This window comes from Pelmatolapia mariae, linkage group LG20 (genome assembly GCF_036321145.2).
Source record: "Pelmatolapia mariae isolate MD_Pm_ZW linkage group LG20, Pm_UMD_F_2, whole genome shotgun sequence".
Classification (NCBI taxonomy): Eukaryota; Metazoa; Chordata; class Actinopteri; order Cichliformes; family Cichlidae; genus Pelmatolapia; species Pelmatolapia mariae.
The window spans coordinates 29386422-29412237 of NC_086244.1; the positions used below are offsets into that span (position 1 = coordinate 29386422).

Here is a 25816-nt window from a genome sequence, read left to right on the forward strand (position 1 = left end):
ATGCTAATGAACATCATAACCAAAAATATAGGATTGAAAGATAACTGTAAAGTAATGAACATAATTAGTCTTTAGGAAGATAACAAAATCAGAAGCACAAAAATATACAATAGAAAGGAGGCTTTTAGCTCTTTTTGTGATGTGCCAAATTGTCTTTCTGATCGCTGTTAATGACAGCGTGGTAAAGCGCCTTCTCACTATCCCTTTCAGCTCTGGCCCTAGCGTTAATACCACTGTCAGTTCTTAATTTAATAAATTCAAATTAGAGAAGGTAGCACAACCCTTAATCCTAGAAGTTTCGTGGCACAGAAAGGGTGATAAAAAGGGGTTAATATGAATCGTCTATCTGAGGATTAATAATACCACCAGAAATCCTTTTCTCCCTGATACTTTTTTTCTTACTCACATTGTACTACACTAATGGTCCCTGCCTCCAGGTTCATAATTAGAAATGCATGAGTGGTATTGGTAATCTCATTTAACACTCATATAAGATAATGTTGAATTATTCATTTATCAAGAAAGGGGTAAATCAGCACTCATAGATACTGATCGGCGCTGTAGATAACCTCTCTATATGATATAATCTAAGTGAAAGTATAAAAGCCTAATATATGCTTTTAATAATCAGTGGTATTGTCACAACCGCGTGTGTCCTCTCTCTTTGTGAGCACAGAATTTGTAGTGGAGTATGAAGAGAACCGCTGGGAGCCTGGAAGGTGGAAGGAGCTACAGAGAGTCACCGGTAACCAAGCAACAGCCGAGCTAAAACTATACGGGAACCTTAACTACCAGTTCAGAGTGTATGCTGTTAACGCCATTGGACCCGGACCCCCGAGTGAGCCGACTGAACGACACAAAACACCCCCTGCTGGTGAGACCAGCTCCTATTTATTAAAAATGTCTCTCTGGTTATGTGTAACATGTCAAAGCATGCAAGTTTTAGTACTTCTTTTGGAATGTGCAAACAAATACTTCTTGGGAGAACCAGCCCTTGGCCATAGGACTCTGTAGGATGTGGATATGTTTGAGTCACTGAAGCACTCGCAGTCCACATGGAGTATAGCGGGCACAGATTGCTCTTTACTTATTACTGATCCACAATTACCATAGTGCTTGTTTTAGTTAGCGGGGAAAGTTGCAGTATAAAAAAATGGCATCTTTTTTATTCTGCAAAAAATGATTTATACAAATGCACACATGTCTCCAAAGCACCTGATAGGAACCCAGAAAACATCAAAATTCAAGGCCATCATCCTCATCAAATGGAAATCAGTTGGGAGGTATGAGAATTGTTTATTTATTTAAATTTAAAAGACTTGCTATCTGTAAGAATTTTCACTAGAAGTTGTTATAGGATTATAACAATTTCTCTGCACTGTCATATTGTAGCCGCTGTCACCTGTTGAGCGCAACGGCCCGGGCTTTGAGTACAAGGTGAAGTACCGCCAACTCGGGGTGGAAGATAGCTTCACGGAGCACATGGTCAACAGATCTGTGTTTCTCGTGAACAACACGCCCACCTTTGTCCCCTACGAGATTAAAATCCTGAGCAGAAACAGCTACGGCTGGGGGCCAGAGCCTAAGCCTGTTACAGGTTACTCTGGGGAAGATGGTGAGTAGTATGTATTAATATATTTCAGCGTACGATATAATTACCTGCAACTGACTTCATTACAACATACCCCAAAGCTGAACTGGCATATTTGTCTGTTGGTTTTCTTTTAACTCTGAACTTCTCGTGTTGTGATTCTTTACCGTGTTCTCAGTTGTCTTTTGGCATTGTCTGCGGGAAAATGTGTCAGGTTAAGTTCTTTTCTTTTTCTCCCCCCCTCCACTTACCCAAGGTTTTAACCCTGTGCAGGTGGTGCAGTAGTGACTTTTCCTTCCTTCTGCAAAAGGAAAAACAAAAAAACACCACTTCTAGCAGGTGGCAGATAACCTTTGTAGAGGAGAGGGATGTCAAATTTCCACTTCTGTCTCAGAAGCTGTTGGGGATTTGACAGATCACAACACGCTTTGCGCTGTAGGCCTACTGAGGCACGATGGCTGCTTCACTTTCCAGTGTCTGCTGTGCTCCTACCTCGTGCTCCTGTCGTTACAGTAATGCGTAGAGCAGAAAATATTTACAGTGCCATTTTGTGTCTGGTGTGGATTTTTCCCCTGCTTTCAGTAGCTAATTTGCTTCATTTGGCATGTAGCTCAGCATATTTTCTGTGCACTTTCTTGGCTTTTTATACCAGCACCAATGTTTTGACTCATCAATTCATCAAGCAACAGAACACCATTCCTCAGCTTAAAACACTGTATTTATCTAACAAGGTCGATGTATTTTGTAACTTTCTGCAACTACAAACATTTTATTTTCAATATGTTGGGAAAAAAGTCTGGATAAAGGTCGGCTGTTCACAGACTTTCTGTGTTTCTCAACTTCCTCCCTCCGTCTTTAGTTCCTACTGCGGCACCACGGGACATTGCTGTGGAGGTGATCAACACCACTGTTCTGAGAGTTAGCTGGACCCCAGTTCCACCTGCCACGGTGCGAGGTCGTCTGGGGGGTTATAATGTAAGTTGTCAGCTTCTCAAACATCCCTGCATTTTCAATTCCAGCAAAGGAACTTCAAACAGCAGCGTGTTTTTCTCGGTATTTGAAAATCTTCCAATGTCTGCTTTCTGAATAGCGCACTTTCTCTGGTGGAATGATTTTTGTCATTTGGAGGACAAACTCTAAAATGAGATCTCTGCATGTACTCTCATCGTGACAGCTCATTTTGAGAGTTTTAGTTTTGGTTGGATATAATTTTTAAACATTTTTTAAAAAATTATACCCAACTTTATCATTTAAGGAGTTTTAATGCTGTACTTGTGTTGAAAGTTTGAAGGATGCACAGTGGCAAAGTAAAAGAGTGACAAAAAGATGTGTGTAAAGGAGCTCTTTCATTATCTTACTGTCCTTCTTTTTGTTTTATATTACACCCTCTCACAGGTTCACTGGGTGAGGAGAAGAAGTCTCCTGAATCCCGACAAGATTTTAGATTTGAGTCACTCCATGTCCTTTTCTGGAAACAGAAGTCATGTCATTGTGCCAGGACTCGAACCTTTTTCTGAATACAAACTCACTGTTTATGTTTTCAACAAGAAGGGCAATGGACCCAAGAGTGATCCGGTGACCTTCAATACACCAGAGGGAGGTGAGGTGATACTGTGATCACACACGCTAAACATGCTTCAGGCGTTTATGCACACGTGCTGAAAACTGTACAAACAATGAATTCAGCTTTAAAATGAATTGCATCCTTGTGACAAGATCGGTTTTAGATCAGTCTGTTTTTCATCCCAGTTTTTAAAAAAATGTATGCTTATCTTACCACTGTTGTTGTTTGTGTAGTTCCAGAGCAAGTTACCGTCCTGACTTCCTCCATCATCCAGAGAGATTCAGTTAGGCTGGAATGGGCACAGCCGTCAAAGTCAAATGGCATCCTCACCGGTTACCTCCTGCAGTACCACCTCAGTATGTAAACACACCACACTTTGTAGACCTTTGAACCTACATGAGGTTTTCCATCATAACAGAGTTGTCTCTGCTTTAACTCAGGGCTTTGTCTGCAGTGTGACAGTGGGCGAAGTGTAAACAGTCGTGCAACAGCAGCCTCAGTAAAGGGGACACAAGAGAGGAAAAGATTATTAAAGAGAGAAGGAGGTGTAGAGGGGGTGGATATGTGATACTACAGCTTCGATTTACACATATGGAGGTTTAATTTCGATTTAAAAAACATTGTTGCATACACTATCATCTGCACATCACCTTTTCCCTTCTAATCTCGTGTGGCACCGTCCCAGACAGTAGGTGGCACTGTGTGACACTGAACCCTCCTCCGAAGTCTGCAACGGCCTAATTGTTTCAAGATACTTTAGCTCGTGGCTTGACACTTTCCTCTGTGTTTCTTATCTCATGTCCTCCTGCATGTTTCCTCCCAAAAGAATCATTTAAACCAGTGCTCTATGTGCCTCTTGTGCTATTTTATTTTTATTTTATTTTTTTTGCATTTATCACTCAGAAGCTTTTCTTTTTGCAAAAGAAAAAGAAAAAGCACCTTTATGCTGGAGTACAGTAAGAATGAACGAGTGAGTGAGGGGCTTTCATTACACTCTCTGTTTTCAAAGCCTACACTCTCGTTGGCTGACATTTCTGAAGTCTTTTGTGTAAAATGTGAAGGCAGAGACAGCCCTGTGCCGCCTCCACCAGCACCCACAGAGTCTGGCCAGCTCTTCAATACACTCTGTCCCTCTATTTCTGCCTTTTTTTCCCATATCAGATGTAAGACTTTACACAGTTATTCCCACACACTGCAATCTGTGGGTGTGTTTTTTTCTTCTTCTTTTTTTTAGTTGAACTGATTCACCATATCACTTAAATGAAAATTTGGTTCCTGTGAATAAATAATATATGTTGCGCTGTATGCGCAGTATCCTTTGGTTTCCTGACAGCGCTGTGTGATCTGTTGTCGGCAACGTAAAATATCCTGTGCTCTCTACTGCTGCTGCAAAACCCCCCCCAAAAACCCAAACATTGTTTTTGCAAAGTGGTACAATGGGCTTGGCACATCAGCTCTCACCTGTGGTTCGGTATTGGCACAGTAATGGCATCACTGAGGGGGGTTTCAAGAGAAGTGTTGCTTTCAGCAGTGCACACATACTGTACTTTGATCTATAATGCATATTTGGTGATATGTTGTGCTACTAAGATTGTAGCTCTTCTGGTTTCCTTCTACTGCTTCCTTATGCATTCTTTCCCCTCATTGTCTTCCTTCCCATCACTTGTTTTTGTAATTTTTTCTTCCTTTTATGCAGAGTTAAAAAAAAATCCCTTCATAGTCTCTGCTCGGTTACCACTTCCTATTGCTTTTCACTTTTCTCATCTTCTCCACCTCCTCTTTTCATCCGTGCACTGCCACTTGTTTACACCCCCCCCCCCCCCTCCTCTTGAGCTCTTTATTTCCCCCTTTCATCTTCTCTGTTCTTTCCTCATAATGTATTCCTCCTCAGCTTACCTGTCACAACATGTATCTGCTATATTCACTTCCTGCATGAGACAGCATAAAATCTCTTCATCTCTTCCTTCCCTCGACCGCTGACCCTCATTATAGCCGTGTTACGCTAACCTCCCGCACGACCCAGCTGTGATGACTTTTTCTGCATCGATACATCATAGGCTCGCTCTCAGCACGTGAACCGACCTGACCATCTTTCTTCTTCGTCTACAGTTAATGAGACTGCACTCGAGGTGATTGATTCCAAAGAGATCAACATTACCGGGGCTGACACCAACCATTGGACACTTCAGGGATTAAAGGGGGACAGCCTTTACCGCTTCGACCTCAGAGCGTGCACTCGAGCAGGTTGTGGGCCTCCACAGGCCGAAGAGAGCCGAACTGATTTTCCAGAGCCAGGTGAGCTAATGAAATGCATTTAACTTGGGTGGTAGTGTGCCTGTTTATTGGATTAATATATGAAAATCCCACAGATAAAACACAGCACTGCTGTGATGTATTCATTCATACAAGGGAGAAACATCATTATTAAGGCCAAGAATTAAACTACTTTGTATAGTTCCAGTGAGTACAGATCAGACTTTGAAGAGGTCATACTGTCATTTTTGTGCATAAAAGCTGTGTTTTAAAAGAAGGGATCGTCCTGATAGTGATATTGGACTTAACTGAACTTAGAAACCATCTGAGAAAGATGAGATTAGAAAGAACCTGTGTGTTGAAATATTACCTCCTCTCTAGAGCCTCACTCATCACAGCTTAACCTCTCCAATAAGGAGTGTTTGTCAGACACTATTTAACAATCTAGCAGCAGTTTTTGTTTAGTTCAGCAGGATACAGTAATATTTGTAGTAGAATCCACTTTGAAATCACATCAGAAATTTGTGATATTTTCATGCAAAGCTGAAAACAACTACACTTAAATCATTAAAAAACACAAGGTGTAACAATTTCAAGGTCAGCAATAAAACTAAAGGACAATTTTAGGACATTTTTAGCTCTTCTGTGCAAATCCTTCAGTTGAGAATGTCCTTCAAGATACTAAGGTGGGTTTGATGTACTTGTCTAGGGCAGAAATGTACAAATATGTCTGTGGCTCAAGAACTAATTGGTATTTTGATAGGGGGAAACATGACATTGTAACTAACTAAAAGTGTTAGAAGTCAGATTGTTATTCAGAGCAAATGTTTCTAAAGGGACTAAAACACCGCTTGAACTCAATCAGATATATCCAAAACACAATCAGGCAGACCAAAAGAGACCACACCATCAGAGGATCAATACACGACACTGAGAAAATCAGAATTAATAAATTTGCTAACTAAAGAAAGCGAGACCCCTATCAGAAAAGTCCTATCAAAAAACATCTGTCTTGTTGTGGTCTTAGCGGATCATTAATGCGTCTCTAAACCAATTCTCAGGAGGGGAAACGAAGCCAAATACTTGGGGTGGGCCAAGATGTGCCAGCACTGCACAGAGGATGACTGGAAACAAATCCTATTTGCTAATGAATCCCACTTTAATAAAATCAGAAATGTGTATGTATGAAGAGAAGAGAGGATGAAAATGTAGTTTATCAAACCCGTACCTGCATTGCATCAACTCCAGACGACGTAGCACTCCAGCGGTACATGCTGCGCTCTCCGGTTTGCATCTTTGTGGAGAAGGCTTCATACTGCTGAAGGATAATGAGCCCAACACAACTCAAAGCTTTGTAGAACTACTTGAATACCAAAAGAAGCTCAAAAGCCATGGAGCATCAAATCATACCAGGTTATCAGGCTTTGCACCAGCTTGTCCATTCCAGCTCAAGTGCACAATGCCATTAAAGCAAAAGCTGGGCAGAGCATTGAGTATATTACAGAATTCTAGAATTTATGTACATGTTTTGAAGATTAAACTTTTTACCCAAATTTATAAGCTCATATAATTTTTTAATGAGAAAAGCTGTATTGAATGCGAAGCAAATGCAAAATAGAAGTATCTTCACAAGCCCCCTCAGACTGTAAATTATATATATAAGATGAGGGAGCTACTGTAACCGAAACGGGCAAATTAAGTGTCAAGCTGCTGCCTTAAAAAGCTCGGTGAAATTGCCTCCCTAATGTCCTTGTAAATGCTTTCCGCAGTTTGCATATAAAAAGGTACATCTCCAGTTTTCGTATGACAGCGGCTGTGAATATTCAACAAACCTGCGAGCAGAGGATCCGAGTGAACCTCAGAGTCTGCGGTTTAGTCTTGAGCCAGTTAGAGTTTAAAAGCAAAACGACGATTTGGAAATTTCGAAAGGATACGCTGAGCATATTGAGTGCAGCTCATTTAAAACCGGAGCGCTGTGGTTCCTCTTTTTGACTTTGTTTTGAAGTCTGGCGGCGGACGTGTGCAAATATTTTATCCTTTAAAGACTCTTTTAAATAAAGCGATGTGAGAAATTACAATAATGTGATTAAAGAGACTGTAAGTGAAAGCAGGAATTAAGCTGGTGCCACTTTGCTAACTAAGAAATGCCTGCACCCTCACAAAAGTCTTAGAATTAAGGGCTAACTTGACTCATGTTATACCAAGAATGAATTTGAATGAAGGAGCCAGAAGTTTTAGACTTGGAGCAGATCACTTGCTTAGCCTTGATGTCAGGTAGAAGCAAATCAGTCACATGAGAACATAATAAAGCTGATATTTGACAAAAAATGCTCACTAATTCACAAATAACTACACAGATGGTGGTGGCTTTAATTTATATCTTGAATAAAATCCTCTCCACGAGCTCCTCCTTCTAGTGCTTAGCATCCATTTGCTGGCTCTGCATGTTTTGATAAAAGTTATTCAGTCTTCCCGAGCTTTTATGCTTCCTTTGAGAAGCTCTGCATCTTGTAGGTGGATGTCCGGCTCGAGAGCCATTAGATGCATTGTTTGTAAATATGGTTGAGTAGAGGCTCGATGCGGAGATAAAATAGCTCTGTTTGAGAGAGCTGTCCTCGGGGCACGTTAGTCACAATGCAGTGGAGGAGATTTATGGAGACCAACAGCACAGAGCAGGGGCAGAGTGAATTTAGAGACGTTAACGGGGAGTGATGGAGTGACAGCAGGGCAAAAAAAGAAAAATGAATGCACGGGAGCTAGTGAGGTCAGGCGCTGAAGTAGTCCTTTTATAGTTCACCTTTTTGACTGAATAAGCTTTTAATGCCTCTCACCATTTAGCTAGGATAAACAGCTGCCTGCCTCAAAAATATTCTGGACAAATCACAGAGTGACATGTCTGAACTACAACAATTACGCAGACCCGTGCACGTGTCCACATGTCTGTGCTTGAAAAGCTTGCAATGCCAGTGAGTTTCTGGAGGGCAAGCCAAAAAAGGGGGAAAAAAAGGTAAAAGAATGGGTTGAAACATGAGAAACACAAGCAGGAAAAAAAATGGGAGAAAAAAACAAAGCTAACAGCCACAGAGAACAGTGTGGGACACAGTGGGAAAAATATCTATTTTTCTCCATCAGGTCTCAGGAGATAACAAAGGAGCAAAGATAAAGCAGGCTGCAAACTTGACAAAAAGCACAGAGGAGCACATGCCTCAAAAGTCACACAAAAATAACCAGTTTCTCTGGAGATTAAATTATTGCTCCCCGACACAGCACTTGAACACCTAAGTTGTTATCGGCAACAAATTTGCTAATGGCTCGAACGCATCTATTTATTTACTTTGAGTTTCTTTAGAAAAACAATCACAGTCTGAACTTATACCTCGGATATCTATGTACACAAACCCCCCGGCTATCCAGTGTTCAGTCTGCAGATTTTCTTGTTATTTAAACTTTTGCTTGCATGCTGCGCTCTGTTTTTGGATCCTGGATATTTTAATGTAAGCTCAGGTAGCGGCACACTTAATTCGCACCAAATGATGTGAGAAATAATACATTCAGGAATTCACCGCATTCACAAATGAGGTAATATGTCTGCCACAGGTAAAGATACCTTTTTTCCTCCCCAGTTAGAAATTCAAACCTTGTTTAAATTCATATAACTATGAATAATGTAAACATGCAGGGCTGTTTCTAGCTGTTTGGTGGGCCCAATGCAAGATGTGGTGGGGGGGTGCGGCTAGATTGGTAAATCTAAATTCAACAATCTCCGGTTGACCGAGAAAATAATAATAAAAAGTAAACTGTGAGGCTCCAGGTGCTGCATTTTAATCAGAAAAATTATTGTTATTTTTTTAAATTTAGGAAACGAAATTCTTCAACATGAGAAAACAATAAAACAATAAGTAAATAAACTGGGCTGTGGTCCAGATGAACACAAACTAAATGAAACCATTACTTGGAATGAAAATGTAACCAGCGTTCTTGCGAATGTGCGGACGGCAACACAAGATGAAAGGAAAACAAAATAGCATATTAAAATGCAATAAACGAGCATCTGTTTTGAAGTGCAAGTAGTAAAACCACAGGCAGAGCAGTATTTATGTTGCAGTTTAAAAGGAACCGCGTGTAACTGTGAACACAGCCTTTATCATCCACAACATGTTTACTTCCTGACATTTTTTTAGCAAGGCGGCTCAAACACTGGCTCCCCCTTCCACCTCACAAGCGAATCTACATTGTTAACAAATGCCTTACCTTTACCCTGTACACATTACTCATCTTCATTTCCCTCCTTTTTAATTCTTTTGGGCTCAAGCTGAATCGGGATAAACCCTTTTCGATGCCATTTAGCTATCACTGTTATTCTCCTGCTGAGGTGATGTGGGGCTGTCGACTATCCCATCATACACGCCGGCACGTCACTCATTACCTGACAGCTGATGATGAGGAGTTTGAATTACCCCACAAACACAAGGCGCAGGTTCGTTTTCTTTGTAGCTTAGTTTGAGGTTATATCCTACATTTAATACTTAATCATATAATTGCTTCACTAAACACATGAAGGGGTTTAGCTGGCTATAAATGAAGACAGGTCATTTTAATTGAGGCTGAGCATCTGCATCTGTGTATTCCACATATTTAAAGAAACAGCTCTGAAATAAACAACGCAGCATTTCAGACATAAAAGGGTGAAAAATGTCAAAATTGTTAAATAACCTCAATTAACCAATAACTATATTGCTAGCTATAATTATATACTTTGCTGGTATTGTTGCTGGTGCTTTTCACCTCTCCAGATGTTATCCTCTTCTCTGTTCTCCATGGAAACACCTCTGTAGCACATGTTTAGCTTCATTGTATGAAGACCAGCCCTCAATATAAGGGACTAAATTACAATACTGCTTATTACCAAAATCATTTTTTATGTTTGTATGTGCAAGCTCTTTGTTCAAAATGATGAATCGGAGAAGCCAGTTCAAATTTAGGCAAAAAACAGGAATTCAGTCATTTTTTAAAAACTAAAACTTTTTAGACAGATTTAAAAAATATCTGTGTTTTCTTGTTTTTATTTGCTATATATGCATGTATCGTCACTAGAATAAGGTTATTAGTAATTTTCCGTAGGTAACTGTCAGAAAAAAATAGGTGTCCACGTTTGGTTGCACAGTGCCCTCTAGTGGTGCAGATGTCAACCAGACTTCAAATCCAAAGCAGCACTTGATGCAGCTACACACACAGAGCTTGTATGTGTTTGTAAGAATGCACTTTTGTTCTCCGGTGGCCCTGCAAATGTGTCAGCATGTGTTTGTGTGCCTGGTCTATAAACCTTAAAGCGGGATTTTCATAAACATGTAATCTTCTGCTTCTTCGATTTCTTTTTATCCCTCTGAAGATTTGTCCCAGACTCCAGCTGTGGCCCCTGCTCAGAGCAGTATGTATCACCGCCTGCAGCTGGTGTAGCTAGCCAACATAGAAGTGGTGGTAGAGACAGACGAGGTTGTAGGCGTGCTGGTGTAGCAAGTAGCTTTCCATAGCCTCAGCAAAAACATGTCCTTTATAGTTGTACAAATATAATTTGGGTGAGTCCTGTATACTACTTCGGGAGAGACAGAAAGACATTTCTTTGTGCAAATCACTTGTCGGAAAGTGACAGTTGTGGTTTAAATTTGCAAGTCAGATTTATTGTTCAATCCGTGCTGCAGTTACAGGGTGTCTACCGCGGTATAAGTTGCGCTGTGCTTGTGCAGTTACTGCCATTAATGCAGTTTTCCCAGTCGCTCTAACAAATTCCGCCTTTATGTAGTCTCGCTTGTTGCACAATATATTAGACTTGACAGCTTTTGTAGAAGGAATCTAACATCTGAGGTTTCTCTTTCATTCCAGGCTACAACTGCTCTCTCTCTGTTCCCAGCTCTATCTCAGGCAATTCTACTCATCCTCCTTTAGGTATATAGCTCACACTCACACATGCGCAGCCAATATTAAGCCTGTGAGCTTGTCTTGATGTACTTGAACTTTCAAGTAACAATAGTATTCGAGGCATGGAGTTGTTTCAATCTGCTCTGATATCTACTCGTGGTGGTGGGGGGTGCGCCACGAAATGCCAGCTTTATTTAACGTAGAGGGAAGACTAGATGTCACTCCCGCCCACGATCTATATATCTACCCTTTATGAGCCCAAATCCAACTCCACTCAATTAAGTCTGGGGCCGGGAATTGCCTTTTGAACTGTCTTTTTGAAGGGTTTCTGCTAGACGCACTGTTCTCAAGCTGCAGGGGATCCTATTTGCCTCTGCTAATCCTCTTTTCCTGCCTTCTCTCTCCTTTTCTCTCTGCCTGTCTGCGTTTTCCTTTCCTCCTTATTTACTTCCCCCTATTTCTTCTTTCTTTATCAGTTCCAGCCCTGTTGAACATAAGCTCTTACGTGAGTGACACCTTTGCCAAAATCAGCTGGACTGCCAGAGAAGAGCAGCGGAGCTTGCAGCTTTATGTGGCTTATATGAATAACCGTAAGCTACTTTTCCTGTCCCCGCCTTGCTAAACATTGATAGGAATTTAAGGTTGTATCATGTTCAGGTACACCTAGGGATGTTTTACATTAACACCTAAAAATATAGCGTAAGCCTCCGTGGTTGCTTCAATCCCTTCCCTTTAAAAATGGATTCAGATGTGTTTAAGTTATATTTAGTGTAACCATAATACTGGAGAAGCATTTATTAGTCGCCAACAGCACATCCTCTTCTGCTAATACAGACTTGCTGCTTGTGCACTTCCTGTGCTTGGCTGTGTAGGTGATGGGAACTGGCGGATTTCAGAGGCTGTAAACGCTTCTCAAAGTTTCCACATAATTGACGGGCTCGAACCGGAGACGGTGTACACTGTGCGCCTCATGGCTAAGAGGCTGCTCGATAACGCTAGTATTTTCGAAGACGTTATCGAGACACACACCAAAGGTGAGAGAAGCAAAGACTGTCAGCGTCAGTAGATTTTAGTGATAACAACACCAGCATATCATTATCAAACCGACTGAGTGAGTGACTGACTGTGCTGAACGTGTGAATTTATTCATTTTTTTCTTATGAATCCTTGCACATTTGCTTTTGTCTTCTTCCTGTCTAACATCTGAGTAAAGAGTCGGTGTGACATCAAACCTGAGCTCATCACATTTTTTTTTTCAATCAAAGATCAAGTTGTTTAAGAGTGCTCGAGTGGTTGGGCCCACATAATAGACCCGGTGTGTAAAGCTGGTTCTTGAGCTCTCTTTAACTTGTTTTCAGGTGCTGCAAGTCAGGAGAGCAGCTTTTCAACCCACGGCTGGATGATTGGGACCATGTGCGCTGTGGCACTGCTCACCCTTGTTGTGGTCATTGCCTGCTTTCTGCGGAAAAACAAAGGTGGCAAGTATGCAGGTACGCCATCGCCACAGCGACAAGAAAAGCTCGCCATGGAAAAAGGTCAGTTAGTCTTTAGCCAGGGTTGAGTCCCCCAAGTCATTTTGAGCTAAAATTGAAATCCTAAAACTACTACCTATTTATCAGGATGATGCTTTTTTATAACTTGGGCTTCAACCCTGAGCTCAAACCTGTATATGCATGTGGATCACCTTTGCATGGCAGCTACAAGCTGCAAATAATTGGTGCGGCCGTGTTAGTTGTCTTAGTACCGCTGATTTCATACTTGTCAAGACAGACAAGCGGGAATCAGCCGCCTTTGTTGCACTCCTCTCCACTGCTCACCTGAGGAGACCTTCCGAGCTCTTCCATCTCACTATTGTGCTGCCATGTATCAGAGTCAAATTCAGTCTCACAATGGGCCTGCCTGCAAAGTGTCTGTTCACTCTGTTTCTTTCCGCTCAACCTTCATGCTTCCCCATCTTCTGCCCACTCCACTTCTTTGCCTGCTGTAGCTTTGACAAAAAGCACTGAATTTTTCATCAGCTCCTTTGGATTCCCCCCTTTTGCCCATCCAGTTCTTTTCAAGGAACCCCTCTTTTAGCTTTCTCAAACGCAACTGGTCTTTTCAAAGTGTTGTTTGCACAAAGAGCTGACATCTAGCACTTTGTGCTAGACACGCAGAAGAGAGGGTTTCCATGTAAAGACTTAATGTAATGTTTACACAGATTTAGCTGTTCTCAGATGGTTTTGGTCATGACTTCTCAATTTCTAATCTTACAGTGTTGAGATTGCGTATCGCTAAGTGGATCTTTTAAGCTTAGATATGTTCAGTTTTGACATTTCTGCAGTTTCCAGAAATACTGCTGTTTGAGTTATTTTCCCTTTGTAGGATGGTAAAGACAAGATCTTCTAAAATAAATCTGAATCTGGAGACTTATGGATGCACACACGAGTAAAATATGATTGCATCTTTGTGTGAAAGTGATGCACTAACAATGGTGCTGAAGTGCCTGTCCTGCCCTCTCTGCAGTGAAAGAAAAGGAAGATCCCCACTCTGACACGGAGTCACAGAAAATGAATGATGACACCTTCTGTGACTACAGGTGAGCTATACCCCTTTTCTGCACGCTGATGAGAAATATCTGTTTTTTATGATCTCAAAAATCACTATGCTGTAGTCAAATTAATATGTTGGGCATATGTTAAATGTTTTCTGGCTGAAAAATACATTTTTTGTCATGTATCACTGTGATGTCTTTTCCTCCCACCCTAAAAGCAAACCGCGCATTCATGAGCTTTACCAGGATGAACCTAGAAGCCAGTGTTCTCGTCATTTAATGGGCTAGGTAATCACACGGTGTAGTTAAAAGTAGTGGTTAACACACAGCACAAGCTTTGTTCCCTTTTAGTTGGAATTATGTTCTTTTACTCCTGATGACGTGCATGTGTCTGTTCTGCAAAGTGCTTAAGTCACGTAGTTGCTTTAGGCATCAGTAGGCCATTTGTGTGCTAGTCTGTGTATGCTTTTATAGATATATTAATATTTTTTTGAATATTTGTACACTGCTTGCCTCCTTTTGTGTGTGTGTGTGTTTGAGTGTTTTATTGGTGTTTTTTTAAAACTTGCTGTCATTCTATGTAACACAACTTACTGCGTATATTTCTTTGAGATAAATGCTGCAATTTTTAGTCAAAAGGTCTAAATATTAAAATTATTCCATAGACTTCTAATGTCCATAGTTTTTGCCCTCCCTTATGAAAATTCTCAGGTAAAAAGTTAACAAACACCCTTGACTGCAGCTGGAGCAGGCTAGAGGTATCAACAAACCTCGAAATGCATTTGTTTACTTGGCATTTGCGCGGCTTCAAAATCCAGCGGAGAAAAGATTTATAGATATGATCAGTCTTTAAAAGATCTTTTTCAGACAACAGCTCTGATACCAGCTATTTAAACTGTTTTTTTGTAAATCTAGACAACAATTAAACTGTGATTTCACTGCAGTCTCACACTGCTGACATGAGCCTGTGTTACTGACAAAGTTCTCCTTTCAAACACAGTTGTGTTGCGTAAAACGTTAGACATTTGCAGTCGGCCGCATAGCGAAAGACACGCCATACTGTTAAGAGTGGATTCCACTTAGAAACAGGAAGCTCGTTTAGTTTGCAAGTCTTGTTCTCTTTCATGTTTCTTGTTTTTACAAAAGGAAGTTTTAATTTCAGTTTAGCTTTAAGTCTTAGACCCACTAATATTTCTTCCTGTTTGAAGGGAGTTCTTCCTTCCCACTGTTGCCAAGTACTTGCTCATATGTATATATAAAATAGTTTAGCAAACTTTCACATGGAAAGATGACTTTAGGGATAATAAAGGTTATTGAAACATAACTAGTTCCTGTCTGTAGTGCCTCAGCTTACTTGGGAACTTAATAGATGCAGATTTACTTAAATAATTTTAAGTAGTTTTAAAATCGAGGAAGCTCCTACTGCACACGCACAGATTCTGGATACACGATAATTGCTGATGGAAAATATCTTACATTCTGTGAGGCAGAAATAAACTAAGAATGACAAACAGTTGAAAAACCAGGCCTTTGAGCCTGAAGCAGGCAGCTGTTGTACTTTATAATAGCTGTTGAATTTCCATTGTTTGCATTGTTTAGCTGCTACGGTGATAATTTTGGGGAATTGAGCGAATCCCATTTTGCTTGACAGCATTGCGGCAACTGTGTGACAATGGTGTGTTTGTTTGTGCAGAAAGCACCTAAAATAGCCTCTTCTGCCTGCTTTGATTCTTCTCGTCATCGTATTATTCAGAACATGATTACTCACAATTGTGTGGTTGCTGCCAATTGCGTTCCTGTGCTTCTTGCCAAGACTGTAATTCTGTTAAACAGGAAAGAATGGATTGTCCAGTGTCCATGACCCTGTTTTTGTATTACGGACCACAGTTACTTAGTGGCTCAGATTTGCTTGATGTCGCAATTGTTATAAAAAGTGGCAATGGGAGTGAAAAGTGTTGCAGGCAATCTACTAAATGAACAGATGCAGTCGGTTCATTTCAGTAATGAAAACAAATCAGCAAGAGACGTGTAAATTAGCAGGTCAAAAATGAGCGGACCTGATGAAAGAGCGAGAAATCGACTAAGAAAAAACGCCATCCATGCGTTTCCTGAGAAAGCTGTTCGTTCTGGAGCAAGGGGAAACGCCTGTGGGGTCTCAGAGGCTGTGGCAGCTGTTCTCTTGGTAAATCCAATCGCTCAGTCGGAGTGTAAGATTTATCCAGAGTAGGCATCCCTGTTTTGGTTTTTTTTGTGCATGCCATGTGAGGCTGCAGCTATTTATTAAGTCAAATCAAGGAATCTTACTCTCAGCCAGCTGTGGGAACAATCATTTTCTGTAAGATTACAGTTAAAATTACAAGGACATATTCTAATATGCTCCAGGTCTGAGCATCTAGAGACATTTTTGATACTATCCATCCATTTATTTATTTTTAACCCAGTGCTGTCAAACTCAATTTACAATGTGAGCCACATATGGGACCCACTTATGATAAATGTGTAAATTTACAGAAAACTATGTTACTCCATTTCCACAGCTGGCCTGTAATTATAAAAATTATAAAATATAAAGTTTTTATTAATTCACAGAAAATTCATTTTAAAAACGAGTAAAAATTCATTTTACTGTAATAGTAGGAAAACAAGAACATCCCTGTTATTTCATTGTTTATCTGTTAGTGTTTGGTGTAAGGGAGCAGTCTTTGTCAGGAAAAACTGTAAAACTTAAAACTGTAAAAAATATACTTAAAAGTGCTAAATCTATGCACTCCACATTTTCTAAAGCTCTTTAACGTGCTGGAATTGGAGACTTTGGTGGGCCGATTCTGGCTCCCGGGCCTTATGTTTAACATCCCTGGTTCAACTGCTTATCCAGTTCATGGGAGACTGGGGCCTTTCTTGGCCATCATAGGGCAAGAGACAAGGTACGCAGTGGACATGTCACCTCTATTACAGGGTCAGTATAAACAGTTGTAAAGGTATCTGGCACATATGCGTTTTTAAAATTTAATTTAATTTCGTTTTTTTTCCTGGACAGCTGTTCTCCTCCTGATGCTCCACATGAAGTTCTGCTCTGTTGAATCAAAGTAGCAGTATTACTGACGACCACAAATATGTTGGGGCACAGCTCCAAATAATCACGGTGAAGTGGTAGAGGACAGAGCCAAAGCTTTGGCACAGCACTCACAGCTTTGGGCCATCCACCAGTCCTATTTATATACTCATTCTCATAACTTCTTCCCCTGACTTTCCAAATAAATTAACACTCTTAGCAGCAACTATCACAGCCAAATCAGCTGCCAGATAAGAAATGGTGCAACGTGCAGTAAACTGCTAGCCACAAACTTTAATAAATCACATTTGTGTGATTCATTTAAGCGCTCTCCTCCCCAGATTTTGTACTCTGAAAGAGAAACGCCTCCAAATACATACACAATGAGGCCAGGCAAGAAATAACTGTGTCCACACCCTCTGAGTGACTCATTTCTAGTAGTTTTGCACCGTATGCACTGTATTATGCATTAATTGGCTCAATATAGGTTACATGTATTCATTTAGGGCTGCATGCTTAAAAAAAGAAAAAATGAAGTGGTGGCTACGATTCTGCATAGGTGCTGCAAGACTTCCAGGCATCCTTTTGGTAAAGTACTATTTTTTGCAAGGTTGATGAAATGGTACAGAAAGTCTTAAGAATGTGCCCAAGTTTTTTTTCTTTTTTTCCCACATGTGAAGAAAGAACTGGCAAAAAAAAGGAGAATGCTGTGATATTGAATTTCTTTCTGACAAACTTTATTTCGGAGCTCGCAGGGCAGGAGAAACCCTGGTGTTTGTTTGTGAGCCAGTGCAGATGCTTTGCTGCAACTATCTGTTTAGAATGCTTCTCATGGTTAGTTTCATGAGTCTGTTCTGACTACTGTCCCCCCAGAGTGCCCTTAGCCTTACTATGATGTTGTTTTCCTGGCTTTAGAGCTAGATTCAGGGCTCTGTAGTGCCCTTTGAATCTCTAAAGGCAATAGACCACCCACCGGTATGCCACGTGTCTGGGGAGCTGACAAGTGGTAATTATGCTTCAGATGATTTCTCTTTGTAGACAGCCCTCTATTGCTTTGCCCCTCTGTCCACTGCAAGAACAGCAGGTGTCATGGCTGGAGCAGGCCGTTAGCCAAGCGTGTGATGCAATTTTTTCCTCAGCCAGTTTATGTGTTTCTTTTTCTTTTTTTTCCTTCCTAGCCTGGTGAAAGCTCTCATGTTCTCATACTGCTCATATTTTTATGTGCAATTTGGGAGAAGGCAGCAGATGCAGGGAAGTTATTTCTCCAGACACCTTTAAACTAGAATACAAACAACTTCAGCTTCACGATCAGGAAAAATACACCTTGCACCTGAAGTTTTGCTGCCCCCACTCTACCAACCCCACCAAACCAAGTCAACATAGGTCAACAGGAAGACAAATTTAATTACCTTCTTCCCCCCCTCCCTTTTCCACCTGTAGCTTTTGAGTGAGCTGGGGCTCAAAAGCACTCAGCCCCATTTTATCATGGCATTCAAAGTCACTGTGGGCGGGCTGCAGCGGCGGTGGCATTCCACTGCTCTTAGATAACAGCCACTTATCTGCAGCGCTCTAGAGTCGTCAGAGAAAGAAGGTTTGATAAGAGCTGGAATGTGGACCTTATGTGGCTTGCATTGTAAACGGCCTCATGAAAACGGGCAGATAAGATTGGTTATTAAAAAATCCCTGCGAAGGAGAGCCGTTTTATAATCTCAGCTTGAACCGGGTCTCTGTGCTAAAATCCTGCTCAAAATGTTGAGCTTTTGTTTGACACAGGTGTCAACTGCAATATGCCTCAAATGGCGCTATCATGCATGTGCCACCTGAGCGTTTGTGAACGCAGACGCTCTGTGTTATGAATACAAAGAGAGAGAGAGGGATAGAGGTGTTGCCAAACACTGATCGTTTAGGGAATTTGAAAAGAAAGACAGGGAGGAAAAATATCCTCAGTGCTTTGAGGTGACCCCCACGTCTTGTAGCAAGACACCTGCAAGTTGGCCAGTCGCCCGGCCTTAAATTGGCATCTAATCTCCTCAGCCGGAGTGTGGGCCCATGGGAATACTACGAATGACAGGCTGTTTGTCTGGGATTGCATATGCCCCACCTCCACTCCTCTCTTCCTTCTCTCTTTCTCAATCTCAGCCTTTACCCTCCACTCCGCCCTCCACCCCAGTACACACACACACACACACACACACACACACACACACACACACACACACACACACCTCCCACTCGGCTTCTTTCTCACTGCTCTCTGGCAATTTCCATTGCTGGCTCTAAAGAGATTTGAAATTGCCTTCGGTCCTGAAGCCCTGGCAATTAGCAATTAGTGAAGTGATTGTAGCAACCCGTTCCTGCCTCCCCTGTGCTCCCTTTCCTGCTGTGCAGCCGCTGGATCCACCCCTGCCTACTGCCTCTAGTGATGTATTGAAACCATAAGAACTTGCTTCATGAGCCCGTGTTTCTCTTAGCAAGTATTTGGCAGTCTATATGTGCTGATTATTCTCTGTTTGCTGGTGTTTGTGTGTGTAGCTTTTAATTTCGTGTGAAATACATAGTGTGCAGTGTGCTCGCGTCAAAGACGGCCTCTTAAGGCGACATGTTTTGCACTCAAAACATCTGTTTGATGTGCTATACCACGAGTTTATTTTACCCACTGCACCGCTGACCTCAGCCATCCTTCTCTGTTCTTCTTAATGACAGCGACAGCGATGAAAAGCCACTGAAGGGCGGTAGCCTGTGTTCCCTGGAAGCAGATGATGCAACTGGGGACAGTGTTAGCAGAAACACCCTGGGCGACTACGCAGACGGTGGAAGAGAGTTCAATGAGGACGGCTCATTTATTGGGGAGTACTCTGGACACAGGCATAGAGGCTCTGTTAGCGAGCCCAACGGACCCAGTCTTGTGAACGTATAAAAGCCGAGCTGCAACTGAACTGACTTCTACTTGAGATCCTTTCAGGATACTTTTTCATTCAGATTCCCAACATTCAGTAAAGCTCAAACAGCCAAATAAGGGAACTGACTCAAGCAAAAAGTTTAAAAGCGGGTAGAAGTTTTGCCCACAGCCTTTAATGGTAAGAAAAAAGGGGGGAAAGTGTGTTTTTGTACATCCTGTACGAAAAGTGATTAATGTAAGATTTTAAAGTTTGATAATTTTATTAATGATGAAGTGTTTTTAACCTTTCAGCCACAGTTTTACATCTACATTGTTTATTTTTTTTGTTTTTTACTGTAACAAAGGCATAAGATAAATCATTTTCCACAAAGTAAGTGTGCATTTAAACCTCAAAACATTTTTTTACACAGCAGATGAAACTAACACATACAGTAGATATGCTTATGTGTTTGCAGCATGTTTACATATTCATGCCGTATAGTACAACGCAGGGTGTCGTATTTATTGAAGACAGAATCACTCTTATGATTACAATACTGTTCTTTTACTGTACAATTTGGTTTGTTAATATGCAAATATCAAAGTCAATCATTTGTAATTTTTTTATAATCAAAATGTTGATGTTCTTTTTGTGTCAATATATCAAACGTGTGTTTTCTTGCTTTTATATATCAAACAGACAAATGTTTCAGCAGCATTTATTAGTTTTTAGAAAGACAGATGAGTTATCTTCTTGCATTTGCAGTGGAGTGCAATCATGAAGTTAAAAAAAAAAAAGGTTTCACCCCAAGCCCTCAGCACTCACAAGTACAACAATTTGTCATAAACCCATTTGTAATTTTTTTTGGACTTTTTCAGTTATGTGCCTTAAATATCCAGGATATAACAGGATGAATCACTCTACATCCTCGAAGAATGACTTTTTTTCCCCTGTCAAATTCTTAATGTCAGGTACATTCTCTTCTTTTTCCACTTGGTGCAATGACTCATCAGCATCAGTTCATTTTTGGCAACTTAAAAAAAATCCCGTTGAAGTTGAAGAGAGATGTCCTCTCATTGGACGAGGGACGGAAATACATCATGGAAACCCATTCTTTGTGAAATTTCGTTCACAAAGCAACACTGAAAAATGATACACTCACGGCTGAATTAAGCTCGACTTTATGAAAGGTCAAACACACTGTAAATCCCCAAAATATTTTTCCCGTTATCTCTGCAGTATGTGCTGCAAATCGCCACATGCATAATGCATGTTGCTAAAATATTCATTAGGAATATAACTCAAATAAAGTTGAAATTTGACCCATTCGATAAGCAGAACTAAGAAAACTGGGATACAGCAGTGCTAAAGGTTTCTTTGGTTAGATGCTCATTTTTAGGTGCAAGATTAACCTTTGAACCCTCGTACAAAGACCATTTGAAAACTAAAGGAGATCCTTGTGGAAAACATATCACTTTGTATTTCAGAGAAATACATACCTATACTTATAGAACTGCAACTATTTAAAATATATTAAAGACAAACATTTGCACACGTACTAAAGAACATGAGAAAAGAACAGTGGATAATAAAGAGAGCGTTAGACTTAAAAACAACACAAGAGGTGATGTGGTAGAAAGTTTAGTTGTGAAATATAGTCAACTTTTTAGTCAATCTCTTTCCCATTACTGTACCAGGTCCCAAGGCTCCAATTATCTGAACCAAAGCGATACTTGCACTTCCCTTCAAGTTCTGAGGGGAAAATGTTGCACCTTTGATGAGGCAGAAATTCCAACTAACGAAGACGGGAGATGATCGACTAATCTGTCATTTGGTGGGAGCCTCTTTAAATCACTCTAAAACAGCCCAGCTACCCCTCTGCTTCACTCTGTTATTTTTGAGCTGTTCAAAAAAAAAACAAAAAACAGCGAATAGCTTTCTTCCGTATTTACCATATTTGTTTGTTTCAAAATCAAAAAATAAGTAACTAAAAAAAATCAACAGCTTCAAATGTGAGTTTAAAATTCGCAAGACAGCGAGATGGGTAGTAGTTACACATTTTTGTAAGTCACAATCTGAGCATTTAGTAAACTTTTCTATTATTATTATTTTGGAGCAGCGTTCCACTTGGCTTGTTACATATCTCTGAAATACACCTGATGCCCTTATCTTTCCTTTTGAATGCACAGGTTCCATGCAACTATATAGCGTGTCCACAGCCTTGTGATTTTAAAGAGGCATTCATGTTGTAATCAAACCAGACTTGGGATAGTGGAGTTGAAAAGCACTCTATGCTCATGGCAAGATAAAGGTCATTTAAAGAGATAATCCCAGTATTGTCAGGGATTACGCCCTCATCCGTTTTAAAATTGCTTTCTCAGTGAAACGTTAAAGCCTCTAAACAACAACAGAAGATTATTCTAGTCAAAGCTCTTCCGAGTGTCACACAGCCAGCTTTTTTTCCTTTTTTTGACCTTTACTAAATCTATTTTGAGGACGTAGAAGTGACCCTTGCAAATAAAGTTATAATAGCTCTGTTTTGGAACGATTACAGGTCAGGCCGTTAGTATCATTCAAATCCTTGTTCAAAGGACTGCCAGTGCTTGTTGTAAAGCATTTCGCTGTTGTTATCACTGGAGAGTGCAGCACACTCACACACAAACTTATAGATCACAGCCCAAAGCAGATCACTCCCATTCAGTCGATTTGACTGGAGTTGATATTTAGGCCAAGTGCCTTGGAAACTGCCTGGTGGGAGGAAATTGATAGTATGCTCATGCATGCTGCGTGTTTGCCTCGGCATGGTACCAACTTTAAACCGACTGACGCTGCAAGGACAGGATGCTGTGCGAAAACAAGTCGTTTTCTCGGGGTGCCACATATTGCAGTTATGCTACAAAAACCAAGTGAAAAAGAATGATCTCATCAATATTGAACGCTGTGTGGTTCACGGAAAGGGCAGTAGTGACAGTTGTTTCTGAAGATGCTCTTAAGGAAGACCTTTTTTGTTTTGAAGGAATGCACTTAAAGCTTTTTCCATGGGATCAATATCAGGAGTTAACTCAGCATTAGATCCAGTCGGGCCTATTTAAAGCAATACAAAAGTTTGCATGTTCAGTTTGTGAGAGGTTTGCATGAGAAAATGGTTAAAAGTAAAGAAAGGTGGGTGAGTATTGAAGGTTCCTTGGCAACATTACTTTCACTGAAGCATCTTTCAGCAACAGTGCAGGGGGAGAAAAGTAGCTAAGATAGACAGCTCATGACAAATGACAGTGTAATATTTTTTGTAATAGCCTTCCCCAGGTTGGATTTTTTTAAGGAGGGTGTGGGATGCATACTGTTTTATCAAAATCCAATGCAAACTAACAGGAGACAAAAAGAAAAGAGAAAACAGCTGTGGAGCAAGTCATTGTTTCGACACGCTTTCAAGAAACTAATGGGAATAGTCGAAGATGCATTTTGTCTGTCTCTCTCTCAGTCTTTCATTAAGTTTCCTAACGCATACCTTCTATTGATTTCACTTTTGAAAGAACGAAAATAAATCAAATCTAAATGCATCGATATCTCAAACAAGATCTGTCACAGTCGCACCCAGAACTCTCGTCTAATTTAGCTTTTCCTCCCCTGCCTCTCATTCTTTTGTCGTCTCAACATGGTGCAAGACTCACCTGGCAAAATTTAATTTGTCTCACCAGAATTCAAATAGAATGGGATGATTCTGCATACAGAGAATCCATTTAGAGGGCTATTATTTCCCCAGTAAACTGCTTTAGATGCAAGCCCAGACACCCTCAAATGCCAGCCAGCAATTCACTAGATGGTTGTGTGTGTGTGTGTGTGTGTGAGAGAGAGAGAGAGAGGATGAGAAGAGCAGGAGGAAGCAGAGACACTCAGCCTTGGCACAAACTAATGAGACATGCATTAGTAATATGATTACAAAGTCAGCCTGGCTATGTCACTGACCAGGGGGGCGCTTTGGCGGAGACATCTGCACGGGCCGTAGTGGACAATGAGATATTCATTTGCGGTGCGTCCACATCACTGTGAGCGACAGCGAAGTGGCAGTGGGTGGAGATGCAGAAAATGATGCTCACGCTGGCTGTCGTTTAGATAATGACAACACATTAAAAAACAACGGAGCATGACGAAGCGGAATTTGAAATTAAAGAACGCGGCCTCGGTCATTTTAGGTCAACATGTCCTGAGTTTGATCCAGAGAAGGATTTCATCTTGATTACTGCTGGAGTATTAGATAAGAGACTTCTAAGTGCTGTGTGGGTGGAGAATAATTCTCACCTTTCTTGCTTAGCTCAGGGCTGTCAAGGCAACAACTTGGCATCAAAGACAATCCGTACACAATAGCCTGCTGGAACCATGTGACACAGCCACGTCACATGGTTTGAGCATGTGTTGTCCAGCTAAGCCAAGCCGTTAACTTGCACAGGTAAAACAAACGTGTCTTTTTTTTTCCATTTGTTCTTGTTTGAATGTTGATGTTTTTGGTGTTATATTTAGGACGCCAGCAGCTTGTTAATAATCATTCAGTTCACTTGGAGAGCGTTCCTCTCTTCTTTGCTTTGCAGGCAGTAATCACACTCTGGTATTATACAAGCAACACTGCGAAAAGACAAATTGAGTCTGAAGCCTTGCCCTTACATTCATTTTTTAAAAATTAATGCTAAAAAAGGCTGGTGGCAGCGAGAGAAAAATTGAGTGGACGCAGCGAGTGCATCTGTTGCACTTTACAAAGCAGTTAAATGAGTTATTTCCATTTGCTGACATTTGTTAATAAGAAAGTGATGAGCAGTTGTGGATATGAAGCGAAAGCCAGAGATACTTCACTTTTTATTTTTCCAAAGCAATCCTTTTTTTTCTGAGAATTTGCTCCTGTGTTGTATTTGTTGTGGAACACCACTCCTGAATTATTCATGATGCCTTCATTAAAACACTTCTATTTGCATAACACACCGGGGCCGCGTAAGATGCATTAGGGCTTTTGATCCTGTTGTACATGTCAAGTAATTTAACTGGACCACTAACGCGGAAGTCTTTAAGTGTCTCAAAAAAGAAAAGGAAAAAGAAAAAAGCAGTCTCATAATAAACGTTACTAAGCTTAAAGTTTGAACGATGAGATGTAAGTGGGTCACTGAAGATCCCTGTGGTGTAATAACCATGATAAAGGAGTGATGAGTCGTGGGGACATTACCGTCTCACTGGAGGAGCTGTAGCATTTATTTTTCCTAACTATTTTGATCGAGGCAGTGACTGTTGTCTGGCAAATGTGTTTTTCCAGATGTGTTGCTAATGACTGTGCAAATTTTCCTCAATCCCACGTCGACCTGACCTGACTGCCACCTACCCATCACATTTTAAGTCTGCTGCTTGCATTTGGTCTCTGGTTGCGACAATAAGTCTAATGAGCACATACTGAATTGTGAAAAGATGCACGAAAGACAGGTGCAAGTACTTTTCTTTGAGCCCAAAACACAGTTACAGATGAACTTCATTAATACTGTGTCTAACAGGGAAATGTTTCTGTGGGTGCATTAGGTTTGCCTTGCTAATTTAAAGTAATGTCACATACTGTACTTGAAAACAAACTGGCTAGTCACAGTGCTAAAACAACTTGCTGATGGTGGAGGAAAATTAAAAGAAAATCCTGAATAAATGAGTGAAGAAACAATAATTGCAGGTTCTGCCACACAGGTGCACGCCATGGTACAATTAAGCAGTTAACATCAAATCATGCAATAAAATTGTGGCAAGGAGGAAAAGCTCTTTAGTGACTTTGGAAGAGGATACATTGTTGTGGCACAGATGGCAGGAGCTTCAGCCACAAACACCGCTCAGCTGGCTTGTATTTCAGCATGAATAGTGATTAAAGTGACATGCTGAGCATACTGTCAGCGAGAACATTTGTTAACGTTTACTTCAACATAATGACAATAGCTTATATAGAGTATTTTTCCAAAAGTACACAGATATGAATTTGAGTGATATCCCATTCTAGGGATATGTTCATGGGAAT

The 25816-nt window shown here is 40.7% G+C and overlaps 1 protein-coding gene across 12 annotated transcripts in view; it reads left to right on the plus strand.

Moving 5' to 3' along the window:
• Nucleotides 1-21139, plus strand: part of LOC134618226 (neural cell adhesion molecule L1-like protein) — a 34488-nt gene extending 13349 nt beyond the window's left edge. The window contains exons 17-32 of one of the 12 annotated variants that reach the window (XM_063463517.1): nucleotides 677-874; nucleotides 1213-1283; nucleotides 1393-1615; nucleotides 1770-1805; nucleotides 2451-2566; nucleotides 2987-3191; nucleotides 3389-3511; nucleotides 5265-5450; nucleotides 10798-10836; nucleotides 11289-11351; nucleotides 11801-11914; nucleotides 12197-12358; nucleotides 12683-12859; nucleotides 13830-13902; nucleotides 14076-14145; nucleotides 19613-19722. In XM_063463517.1, the coding sequence (XP_063319587.1) occupies nucleotides 677-874; nucleotides 1213-1283; nucleotides 1393-1615; nucleotides 1770-1805; nucleotides 2451-2566; nucleotides 2987-3191; nucleotides 3389-3511; nucleotides 5265-5450; nucleotides 10798-10836; nucleotides 11289-11351; nucleotides 11801-11914; nucleotides 12197-12358; nucleotides 12683-12859; nucleotides 13830-13902; nucleotides 14076-14145 (1856 nt within the window). In that variant the 3' untranslated portion in view covers nucleotides 19613-19722. Of the gene's footprint in view, nucleotides 1-676; nucleotides 875-1212; nucleotides 1284-1392; nucleotides 1616-1769; nucleotides 1806-2450; nucleotides 2567-2986; nucleotides 3192-3388; nucleotides 3512-5264; nucleotides 5451-10797; nucleotides 10837-11288; nucleotides 11352-11800; nucleotides 11915-12158; nucleotides 12359-12682; nucleotides 12860-13829; nucleotides 13903-14075; nucleotides 14146-19612 lie in introns of those variants that run through there. The other 11 variants (XM_063463518.1, XM_063463511.1, XM_063463514.1 and 8 more) reach the window with 11 other exon arrangements.
• The last annotated feature ends 4677 nt before the right edge of the window (nucleotides 21140-25816 follow it).